Below are 12,067 nucleotides of genomic sequence, written 5' to 3'. Positions count from 1 at the left end.
AGCGCCGCCATCTTCCGCAGATGCCTATATCCCTGCATCATATGGGTATCGCTTGCGCTATGTGACACTATGTAGCATATTCCACTGAATTGTCCAAACTAAGTCTATCTGCCGTTTCTCTCTTGGGGAGTTGTTCCAGCGCTGTACCCCGTTCACATTTGCTGCTACCAGAAGCCCTCAGAAACACCCGTGTCCTTGAGTACTTCCAAAGATAGGCAGCTCCGTAATACGCCAGCGCACTTTTGTGCATGGGCAGTATGGAGCCACCTGTATTCGGAAGCACTCGGGACATACGTGCTTCTGGACCTTTCAGGAACCCCCCCCTTAAAAATCCTGCGTTTGCCCCTGAGATGGTAGGGCAAAGTGAAAACATCTTTATTTCGTTAATCCATGTCAAATGTTACAGATAAAAGCTCACGCGTATCGGAGCAAGAGATGGCTCCTTAATCAAAGCTATGATTAAGGAGCCATCTCTTGCTCCGATACGCGTGAGCTTTTATCTGTAACATTTGACATGGATTAACGAAATAAAGATTTTTTCACTTTGCCCTACCATCTGGTGCAGCGGGATTTTTATTATTACCTTTGGACTTCTGGCTTTGGAACTCCCAGCTCCCTTTTGGACGATTGTGTGAGTGTAGCGGTCTCCCTCTTCTATGTACCATTGCTGGTAATAGGCACCAGTCCACACTGTGCATGCCTGGCCGTCACAATCCCTACATTGAAAGCTCGACGGTGGAGGAGGGCGCATGGTCGGGCCGCGCATGCGCAGTGCAGCCCGACTGGCGCTAATTACCGGTAAACATTGTACGCGAACAGAGCCGTCCGGGAGGACAGCGAGGCAATGGAGTGCATAGGCCTGGTGGAAACCTCAGGTTAGTATAAATGCTGCTATATGCACCGCCTAAGGTACACTTTAAAATCCCTCCAGGGCTCCCCATTGGTCCAAACTGGAGGATTGCCATTGGTCTGTTGATACACCAATGAGGAGCCCTGGAGGGACTTTTGTAATCAACACTAAAGGTGAAGTCTTCTGCACTTATTCTGCCTCCGTGAGTTTTTGTATTGGTATATAATTGGGGAGTAGTGATGAGCAAATATGGCCATTTTTGTTTCACCATCATTTTTGTAAAAACGTCCCAATTTTTCACAAATGAGAATATTCCCAAAAATATATGGGCGTGCTAAAACACAGTGTAACCAAATGCAGTGAAGTCTATGGGCAGGAGAAATCACATGGTCAAGAAAGTTCTTATTTTCACAAAAATGGATATCTTGCAAAGAAATTCCATAATATTTTCATCAAATTTATGAGTCAAGCGAAAGTTGAACCTCATCCTTATTGGGGAGCTCCCCTGTAACTTCTGAATCCAGATAAGTAAAGCAAAACAAAACAAAATAAAACTTTATTAATGGTGGTCATACACATTACAATCAAATTGATAGATTTTTCATTTTTTAAATATAAATAATCGATTGTATAAGAAATTAAAAAAAAAAAATCAGAGAAAGAAACTATTGATTTTTCAGGGTTTTCCTTTTCTTTTTTTCAATAAAAATCAGATTGTTTGTTTTGCTAGATGCTGTAACTCCTTTTTCTATTGCCTGAGGAAGCGGGCACTGACCCGTGAAACGCGTTGCTTTGTTTTATCTGGAGTTCGTTAATAAATAGACTGAATGTACAGTCGTGTTGTGTCTGCTTGGAGGGGGTAAGTCCACCACTGCCTCCTCTAATTACCAAAATTTTTTGGCTTTTAAGCTCCTTTAAAAACCCCTTTTATCCTTTTGGCGCCTCTGTTCTCTCCTATATAATATTGTATCCACCCTGAGTGGAGGGTTGCGACCCTTTTCTACTATCTACAGAGAGCGACTTCTTATTCCTGAGTGGGGTCAGAATAATCTCCCCACCTGCCTTTACAGTGGTTGCCTATTGGTGACCCATGTTTGTGAGTATAACAACTATTACTCTTTGTCATTATCCCCTTTGTCAATACATACTACACTATTGGGGCTCTTGGTGTTCCTCTGTTTATCTCGATTACTACCAAAATAGTAGCACTAAGCCGAGAAGGGTTTACCTGGTCTGTGATATTGGGATTGGCTTTACACTGGTGTAAAAACTTCACCATAATTTCATCTCCTTCCCAGGCAGCGATGTGTAACGGCGTCTGGCTTTCCGCCTAAGGGGGAAAAGATGCAATGTATGACAGAACCATAATATCCAGAACATACGTTTCCAATGAAATTCTACTCTTGCTAAAAAAAATTGCTATAAAGATGTATCAGGGCTGCATGACTATTTCTACAATTCAAGGTTATTAAAAATTACTTTTTTCCGTTTTACTCTACAGACAGAGAGATACTTCCAAAACTGAGTGTACCATCAAGCTGCATTCATTTTCTAGTCTGACATCTGTACTCTGAGCTCTGCTGGTTTTCAGTGCAGACAGCCTAGTTTTACTTCCTTCTTGCAGAACTGATTATCTGCACAGTTCAGGGATAATTGTTGCTTGTTTTCCTGCCTGCACAAACTGAGTGACTGGCAAGAATTTCCCAACCCCCCCATGCTTGATAGAGTCTGTTACTATTCTGAGCATCTGAATTTAAATACACAAGGCAAGCAAATTTCACTTCAAAGCGGTGCTGAAATGACCATGAAAGTATAAATGTAAAGACAAGCTACCGTCATCAATCTAAAATAAGGCTTTCTGTTTATCTTCGCAACCTTTATCGTAAAGCAGAACCAAAAACATGCAGCGTTTCTGGGCAAAAGTGAAATTTTCCTTCAAAGTATACCTGAAGTTGAAATTACGGTAATTACCCCTCTGCTCTAAGAGATTAGCCACGCCATAAGAACTCTGAGGAACAAACTCTTTTTTTTTTTTTATTTAAAAAATGAAAAAACATATTGAAGATGGATAAGTAAAACATATTTTTTGTTGTTATTCTTTCTCTTTTTTCTCAGAGTCAGAACCACCTAAGATGTTGGACACATAGCCCCGCCCCTGAGGAACCTGAGACAGACCTGCAGTGTTTGTAACTGGAAGAACATGTGCAGGTTGTTGGACACATAGCCCCACCCCTGAGGAACCTGAGACAGACATGTAGCACTTGTAACTGGAGGAACCTGCCCATGTTGTCGGACACATAGCCCCACCCCTGAGGTACCTGAGACAGACATGCAGTGTTTGTAACTGGACTGAACTGATCTGCATAAAATGTAGAATACAGAGGTCAGAAACCGCCACGGTACTCACATTCTGGCAGTCCACAGGAGCTCCCAATTCCACCAGGAGTTTGGCAAGTTCCACATCTCGCTTTCTACAACAGGCATGAAGGGCTGAGTCACCATATTTCTGTTATTGACAGGCAGTATATTGACACAGTAAGACACAATTATGCCAGTGAAACTTTCTACTGTGATTATTACAATCTAAAGCAAATAACTGACATAAACAACTCAACAAATAATCTAAAAGAAGTGCAGGTGAGACTTGAGCTGGTCAGGAGGACTCTGTCAGGACTCTTGGTCAGGAGGACTCTGTGCACAAATATCACTGTATGTGTGAGGACCTACGGAGTGTGATGGATAGCTTCAGGATGCTGGTGGGGAAAAAGGCAAAGGCAGAAATTATAGTTACAGTACATGGTTAACCCTCCTGGCGGTCTATTAAAAACCGCCAGGGGGCAGCGCAGCAGTGTTTTTTGAATTTTTTTTTTTCAAATCATGTAGCGAGCCCAGGGCTCGCTACATGATAGCAGCTGTGCAGCGTCATCCCCCCGCCCGCTTTGATCGCCTCCGGCGATCTGCGATCAGGAAATCCCGTTCAAAGAACGGGATTTCCTGGAGGGCTTCCCCCGTTGCCATGGCAACGGGCGGGATGACGTCATCGACCTCGTGACGTCATTGGGAGTTCCGATCCACCCCTGGGGGGGAAGGCGCAGCGAGCGGCTGCGGTGCGACGTGGCGGCGATCAGAGTGCACACGCAGGTAGCAAAGTGCTAGCTGCGTGTTGAAAAAAAAAATTATGCAAATCGGCCCAGTAGGGCCTGAGAAATACTCCTGCGCGGCTTACCCCGAACTACGTGGTTACCGCCAGGAAGGTTAAAGAAGCAGCGTCCTCCAGCAGCACAGAGTATATCAGGAGAGGAGGGTTAGAGGGAGCAGCAGAGTCCTCTAGCAGCACAAAGTATATCAGGAGAAGGGAGATAGAGGGAGCAGCAGAGTCCTCCAGCAGCACAGAGTATATCAGGAGAGGAGAGAGAAAAAGAGGGGCAGAGACCTCCAGCAGCACAGAGTATATCAGGAGAGGAGAGTTAGAGGAAGGAGCAGAGTCCTCCAGCAGCACAGAGTTTATCAGGAGAGGAGAGTTAGAGGGAGGAGCAGAGTCCTCCAGCAGCACAGAGTATATCAGGAGAGGAGAGTCAGAGGGAGGAGCAGAGTCCTCCAGCAGCACAGAGTATATCAGGAGAGGAGAGTTAGAGGGAGGAGCAGAGTCCTCCAGCAGCACAGAGTTTATCAGGAGAGGAGAGTTAGAGGGAGGAGCAGAGTCCTCCAGCAGCACAGAGTATATCAGGAGAGGAGAGTTAGATAGAGGAAGGAGCAGAGTCCTCCAGCAGCACAGAGGATATCAGGAGAGGAGAGTCAGGGGAAGGAGCAGAGTCCTCTAGCAGCACAGAGTATATCAGGAGAGGAGAGTTAGAGGAAGGAGCAGAGTCCTCCAGCAGCACAGAGTATATCAGGAGATGAGAGTTAGAGAGGAAGGAGCAGAGTCCTCCAGCAGCACCGAGTATATCAGGAGAGGAGAGTTAGATAGAGGAAGGAGCAGAGTCCTCCAGCAGCACAGAGTATATCAGGAGAGGAGGGTTAGAGGAAGGAGCAGAGTCCTCCAGCAGCACAGAGTATATCAGGAGAGGAGAGTTAGAGGGAGGAGCAGAGTCCTCCAGCAGCACAGAGTATATCAGGAGAGGAGAGATAGAGGTAGGAGCAGAGTCCTCCAGCAGCACAGAGTATATCAGGAGAGGAGAGTTAGAGGGAGGAGCAGAGTCCTCCAGCAGCACAGAGAGTATCAGGAGAGGAGAGTTAGAGGAAGGAGCAGAGTCCTCCAGCAGCACAGAGTATATCAGGAGAGGAGAGTTAGAGAGGAAGGAGCAGAGTCCTCCAGCAGCACCGAGTATATCAGGAGAGGAGAGTTAGATAGAGGAAGGAGCAGAGTCCTCCAGCAGCACAGAGTATATCAGGAGAGGAGAGTTAGAGGGAGGAGCAGAGTCCTCCAGCAGCACAGAGTATATCAGGAGAGGAGAGATAGAGGTAGGAGCAGAGTCCTCCAGCAGCACAGAGTATATCAGGAGAGGAGAGTTAGAGGGAGGAGCAAAGTCCTCCAGCAGCACAGAGAGTATCAGGAGAGGAGAGTTAGAGGAAGGAGCAGAGACCTCCAGCAGCACAGAGTATATCAGGAGAGGGGAGTTAGAGGAAGGAGCAGAGTCCTCCAGCAGCACAGAGAGTATCAGGAGAGGAGAGATAGAGGGAGGAGCAGAGTCCTCCAGCAGCACAGAGTATATCAGGAGAGGAGAGTTAGAGGAAGGAGCAGAGTCCTCCAGCAGCACAGAGTATATCAGGAGAGGAGAGTTAGATAGTAAAAGGAGCAGAGTCCTCCAGCAGCACAGAGTATATCAGGAGAGTTAGATAGTAAAAGGAGCAGAGTCCTCAAGCAGCACAGAGTATATCAGGAGAGGAGAGTTAGAGGAAGGAGCAGAGACCTCCAGCAGCACAGAGTATATCAGGAGAGGAGAGTTAGATAGAGGAAGGAGCAGAGTCCTCCAGCAGCACAGAGTATATCAGGAGAGGAGAGTTAGAGGGAGGAGCAGAGTCCTCCAGCAGCACAGAGTATATCAGGAGAGGAGAGTTAGAGGAAGGAGCAGAGTCCTCCAGCAGCACAGAGTATATCAGGAGAGGAGAGTTAGAGGATGGAGTGGAGTCCTCCAGCAGTACAGAATATATCAGGAGAGGAGAGTTAGAGGGGGGAGCAGAGTCCTCCAGCAGCACAGAGTATATCAGGAGAGGAGAGTTAGATAGAGGAAGGAGCAGAGTCCTCCAGCAGCACAGAGTATATCAGGAGAGGAGAGTTAGAGGAAGGAGCAGAGTCCTCCAGCAGCACAGAGTATATCAGGAGAGATAGAGGAAGGAGCAGAGTCCTCCAGCAGTGCAGAGTATATCAGGAGAGGAGAGTTAGAGGGAGGAGCAGAGTCCTCCAGCAGCACAGAGTATATCAGGAGAGATAGAGGAAGGAGCAGAGTCCTCCAGCAGCACAGAGTATATCAGGAGAGGAGAGTTAGAGGAAGGAGCAGAGTCCTCCAGCAGCACAGAGTATATCAGGAGAGGAGAGTTAGAGGAAGGAGCAGAGTCCTCCAGCAGCACAGAGTATATCAGGAGAGGAGAGTTAGAGTAAGGAGCAGAGTCCTCCAGCAGCACAGAGTATATCAGGAGAGGAGAGTTAGATAGAAGAAGGAGCAGAGTCCTCCAGCAGCACAGAGTATATCAGGAGAGGGGAGTTAGAGGAAGGAGCAGAGACCTCCAGCAGCACAGAGTATATCAGGAGAGGAGAGTTAGATAGAGGAAGGAGCAGAGTCCTCCAGCAGCACAGAGTATATCAGGAGAGGAGAGTTAGAGGGAGGAGCAGAGTCCTCCAGCAGCACAGAGTATATCAGGAGAGGAGAGTTAGAGGAAGGAGCAGAGTCCTCCAGCAGCACAGAGTATATCAGGAGAGGAGAGTTAGATAGAGGAAGGAGCAGAGTCCTCCAGCAGCACAGAGTATATTGGGAGAGGAGAGTTAGAGGGAGGAGCAGAGTCCTCCAGCAGCACAGAGTATATCAGGAGAGATAGAGGAAGGAGCAGAGTCCTCCAGCAGCACAGAGTATATCAGGAGAGGAGAGTTAGAGGAAGGAGCAGAGTCCTCCAGCAGCACAGAGTATATCAGGAGAGGAGAGTTAGAGGAAGGAGCAGAGTCCTCCAGCAGCACAGAGTATATCAGGAGAGGAGAGTTAGAGGAAGGAGCAGAGTCCTCCAGCAGCACAGAGTATATCAGGAGAGGAGAGTTAGAGTAAGGAGCAGAGTCCTCCAGCAGCACAGAGTATATCAGGAGAGGAGAGTTAGAGGAAGGAGCAGAGTCCTCCAGCAGCACAGAGAGTATCAGGAGAGGAGAGATAGAGGGAGGAGCTGAGTCCTCCAGCAGCACAGAGTGTATCAGGAGAGGAGAGTTAGATAGAGGAAGGAGCTGAGTCCTCCAGCAGCACAGAGTATATCAGGAGAGGAGAGTTAGAGGGAGGAGCAGAGTCCTCCAGCAGCACAGAGTATATCAGGAGAGGAGAGTTAGAGGAAGGAGCAGAGTCCTCCAGCAGCACAGAGTATATTGGGAGAGGAGAGTTAGAGGGAGGAGCAGAGTCCTCCAGCAGCACAGAGTATATCAGGAGAGATAGAGGAAGGAGCAGAGTCCTCCAGCAGCACAGAGTATATCAGGAGAGGAGAGTTAGAGGAAGGAGCAGAGTCCTCCAGCAGCATAGAGTATATAAGGAGAGGAGAGTTAGAGGAAGGAGCAGAGTCCTCCAGCAGCACAGAGTATATCAGGAGAGGAGGGTTAGAGGGAGGAGCAGAGTCCTCCAGCAGCACAGAGTATATCAGGAGAGGAGAGTTAGAGGAAGGAGCAGAGTCCTCCAGCAGCACAGAGTATATCAGGAGAGGAGAGTTAGAGGAAGGAGCAGAGTCCTCCAGCAGCACAGAGTATATCAGGAGAGGAGAGTTAGAAGAAGGAGCAAAGTCCTCCAGCAGCACAGAGTATATCAGGAGAGGAGAGTTAGAGGAAGGAGCAGAGTCACCCAGCAGCACAGAGTATATCAGGAGAGGAGAGTTAGAGGAAGGAGCAGAGTCCTCCAGCAGCACAGAGTATATCAGGAGAGGAGAGTTAGAGAAAGAAGCAGAGTCCTCCAACAGCACAGAGTATATCAGGAGGGGCGAGTTAGAGGAAGGAGCAGAGTCCTCCAGCAGCACAGAGTATATGAGGAGAGGAGAGTTAGAGGAAGGAGCAGAGTCCTCCAGCAGCACAGAGTATATCAGGAGAGGAGAGTTAGAGGAAGGAGCAGAGTCCTCCAGCAGCACAGAGAGTATCAGGAGAGGAGAGATAGAGGGAGGAGCTGAGTCCTCCAGCAGCACAGAGTGTATCAGGAGAGGAGAGTTAGATAGAGGAAGGAGCTGAGTCCTCCAGCAGCACAGAGTATATCAGGAGAGGAGAGTTAGAGGGAGGAGCAGAGTCCTCCAGCAGCACAGAGTATATTGGGAGAGGAGAGTTAGAGGGAGGAGCAGAGTCCTCCAGCAGCACAGAGTATATCAGGAGAGATAGAGGAAGGAGCAGAGTCCTCCCGCAGCACAGAGTATATCAGGAGAGGAGAGTTAGAGGAAGGAGCAGAGTCGTCCAGCAGCACAGAGAGTATCAGGAGAGGAGAGATAGAGGGAGGAGCAGAGTCCTCCAGCAGCACAGAGTATATCAGGAGAGATAGAGAAAGAAGCAGAGTCCTCCCGCAGCACAGAGTATATCAGGAGAGGAGAGTTAGAGGAAGGAGCAGAGTCCTCCAGCAGCACAGAGTATATCAGGAGAGGAGAGTTAGAGGGAGGAGCAGAGTCCTCCAGCAGCACAGAGAGTATCAGGAGAGGAGAGTTAGAGGAAGGAGCAGAGTCCTCCAGCAGCACAGAGTATATCAGGAGAGGGGAGTTAGATAGAGGAAGGAGCAGAGACCTCCAGCAGCACAGAGTATATCAGGAGAGGGGGGTTAGATAGAGGAGCCGAGTCCTCCCGCAGCACAGAGTATATCAGGAGAGGAGAGTTAGAGGAAGGAGCAGAGTCCTCCAGCAGCACAGAGTATATCAGGAGAGGAGAGATAGAGGAAGGAGTAGAGTCCTCCAGCAGCACAGAGTATATCAGGAGAGGAGGGTTAGAGGGAGGAGCAGAGTCCTCCAGCAGCACAGAGTATATCAGGAGAGGAGAGTTAGAGGGAGGAGCAGAGTCCTCCAGCAGCACAGAGTATATCAGGAGAGGAGAGTTAGAGGAAGGAGCAGAGTCCTCCAGCAGCACAGAGTATATCAGGAGAGGAGAGTTAGATAGTAAAAGGAGCAGAGTCCTCCAGCAGCACAGAGTATATCAGGAGAGGAGAGTTAGAGGAAGGAGCAGAGACCTCCAGCAGCAAAGAGTATATCAGGAGAGGAGAGTTAGATAGAGGAAGGAGCAGAGTCCTCCAGCAGCACAGAGTATATCAGGAGAGGAGAGTTAGAGGGAGGAGCAGAGTCCTCCAGCAGCACAGAGTATATCAGGAGAGGAGAGTTAGAGGAAGGAGCAGAGTCCTCCAGCAGCACAGAGTATATCAGGAGAGATAGAGGAAGGAGCAGAGTCCTCCAGCAGTGCAGAGTATATCAGGAGAGGAGAGTTAGAGGGAGGAGCAGAGTCCTCCAGCAGCACAGAGTATATCAGGAGAGATAGAGGAAGGAGCAGAGTCCTCCAGCAGCACAGAGTATATCAGGAGAGGAGAGTTAGAGGAAGGAGCAGAGTCCTCCAGCAGCACAGAGTATATCAGGAGAGGAGAGTTAGAGGAAGGAGCAGAGTCCTCCAGCAGCACAGAGTATATCAGGAGAGGAGAGTTAGAGTAAGGAGCAGAGTCCTCCAGCAGCACAGAGTATATCAGGAGAGGAGAGTTAGATAGAAGAAGGAGCAGAGTCCTCCAGCAGCACAGAGTATATCAGGAGAGGGGAGTTAGAGGAAGGAGCAGAGACCTCCAGCAGCACAGAGTATATCAGGAGAGGAGAGTTAGATAGAGGAAGGAGCAGAGTCCTCCAGCAGCACAGAGTATATCAGGAGAGGAGAGTTAGAGGGAGGAGCAGAGTCCTCCAGCAGCACAGAGTATATCAGGAGAGGAGAGTTAGAGGAAGGAGCAGAGTCCTCCAGCAGCACAGAGTATATCAGGAGAGGAGAGTTAGATAGAGGAAGGAGCAGAGTCCTCCAGCAGCACAGAGTATATTGGGAGAGGAGAGTTAGAGGGAGGAGCAGAGTCCTCCAGCAGCACAGAGTATATCAGGAGAGATAGAGGAAGGAGCAGAGTCCTCCAGCAGCATAGAGTATATCAGGAGAGGAGAGTTAGAGGAAGGAGCAGAGTCCTCCAGCAGCACAGAGTATATCAGGAGAGGAGAGTTAGAGGAAGGAGCAGAGTCCTCCAGCAGCACAGAGTATATCAGGAGAGGAGAGTTAGAGTAAGGAGCAGAGTCCTCCAGCAGCACAGAGTATATCAGTAGAGGAGAGTTAGAGGAAGGAGCAGAGTCCTCCAGCAGCACAGAGAGTATCAGGAGAGGAGAGATAGAGGGAGGAGCTGAGTCCTCCAGCAGCACAGAGTATATCAGGAGAGGAGAGTTAGAGGGAGGAGCAGAGTCCTCCAGCAGCACAGAGTATATCAGGAGATGAGAGTTAGAGGAAGGAGCAGAGTCCTCCAGCAGCACAGAGTATATTGGGAGAGGAGAGTTAGAGGGAGGAGCAGAGTCCTCCAGCAGCACAGAGTATTTCAGGAGAGATAGAGGAAGGAGCAGAGTCCTCCAGCAGCACAGAGTATATCAGGAGAGGAGAGTTAGAGGAAGGAGCAGAGACCTCCAGCAGCACAGAGTATATAAGGAGAGGAGAGTTAGAGGAAGGAGCAGAGTCCTCCAGCAGCACAGAGTATATCAGGAGAGGAGGGTTAGAGGGAGAAGCAGAGTCCTCCAGCAGCACAGAGTATATCAGGAGAGGAGAGTTAGAGGAAGGAGCAGAGTCCTCCAGCAGTACAGAGTATATCAGGAGAGGAGAGTTAGAGGAAGGAGCAGAGTCCTCCAGCAGCACAGAGTATATCAGGAGAGGAGAGTTAGAAGAAGGAGCAGAGTCCTCCAGCAGCACAGAGTATATCAGGAGAGGAGAGTTAGAGGAAGGAGCAGAGTCCTCCAGCAGCACAGAGTATATCAGGAGAGGGGAGTTAGAGGAAGGAGCAGAGTCCTCCAGCAGCACAGAGTATATCAGGTGAGGAGGGTTAGATAGAGGAAGGAGCAGAGTCCTCCAGCAGCACAGAGTATATCAGGAGAGGAGAGTTAGAGGAAGGAGCAGAGTCCTCCAGCAGCACAGAGTATATCAGGAGAGGAGAGTTAGAGTAAGGAGCAGAGTCCTCCAGCAGCACAGAGTATATCAGGAGAGGAGAGTTAGAGGAAGGAGCAGAGTCCTCCAGCAGCACAGAGTATATCAGGAGAGGAGAGTTAGAGGGAGGAGCAGAGTCCTCCAGCAGCACAGAGTATATCAGGAGAGGAGAGTTAGAGGAAGGAGCAGAGACCTCCAGCAGCACAGAGTATATCAGGAGAGGAGAGTTAGAGGAAGGAGCAGAGTCCTCCAGCAGCACAGAGTATATCAGGAGAGGAGAGTTAGAGGAAGGAGCAGAGTCCTCCAGCAGCACAGAGTATATCAGGAGAGGAGAGTTAGAGTAAGGAGCAGAGTCCTCCAGCAGCACAGAGTATATCAGGAGAGGAGAGTTAGAGGAAGGAGCAGAGTCCTCCAGCAGCACAGAGTATATCAGGAGAGGAGAGTTAGAGGGAGGAGCAGAGTCCTCCAGCAGCACAGAGTATATCAGGAGAGGAGAGTTAGAGGAAGGAGCAGAGTCCTCCAGCAGCACAGAGTATATCAGGAGAGGAGAGTTAGAGGAAGGAGCAGAGTCCTCCAGCAGCACAGAGTATATTGGGAGAGGAGAGTTAGAGGGAGGAGCAGAGTCCTCCAGCAGCACAGAGTATATCAGGAGAGATAGAGGAAGGAGCAGAGTCCTCCAGCAGCACAGAGTATATCAGGAGAGGAGAGTTAGAGGAAGGAGCAGAGTCCTCCAGCAGCACAGAGTATATAAGGAGAGGAGAGTTAGAGGAAGGTCAGAGTCCTCCAGCAGCACAGAGTATATCAGGAGAGGAGGGTTAGAGGGAGGAGCAGAGTCCTCCAGCAGCACAGAGTATATCAGGAGAGGAGAGTTAGAGGAA

General features: G+C 49.2%; 1 protein-coding gene across 1 annotated transcript in view; it reads right to left on the bottom strand.

Moving 5' to 3' along the window:
• LOC137519472 (serine/threonine-protein phosphatase 6 regulatory ankyrin repeat subunit B-like) overlaps window positions 1–12,067 on the bottom strand; it is a 132,368-nt gene that overhangs the window by 87,459 nt on the left and 32,842 nt on the right. Inside the window, exons 6-7 of the mRNA XM_068238426.1 lie at window positions 3,258–3,356; window positions 2,079–2,180 (exon numbers count right to left, since the gene is read on the bottom strand). Coding sequence (XP_068094527.1) covers window positions 2,079–2,180; window positions 3,258–3,356 — 201 coding nt within the window. The remainder of the gene's footprint in view (window positions 1–2,078; window positions 2,181–3,257; window positions 3,357–12,067) is intronic.

This window comes from Hyperolius riggenbachi, chromosome 5 (genome assembly GCF_040937935.1).
Source record: "Hyperolius riggenbachi isolate aHypRig1 chromosome 5, aHypRig1.pri, whole genome shotgun sequence".
Classification (NCBI taxonomy): domain Eukaryota; kingdom Metazoa; phylum Chordata; class Amphibia; order Anura; family Hyperoliidae; genus Hyperolius; species Hyperolius riggenbachi.
Note: the sequence above shows the minus strand (reverse complement) of the source record. Positions and strands in the feature narration are given on the sequence as shown.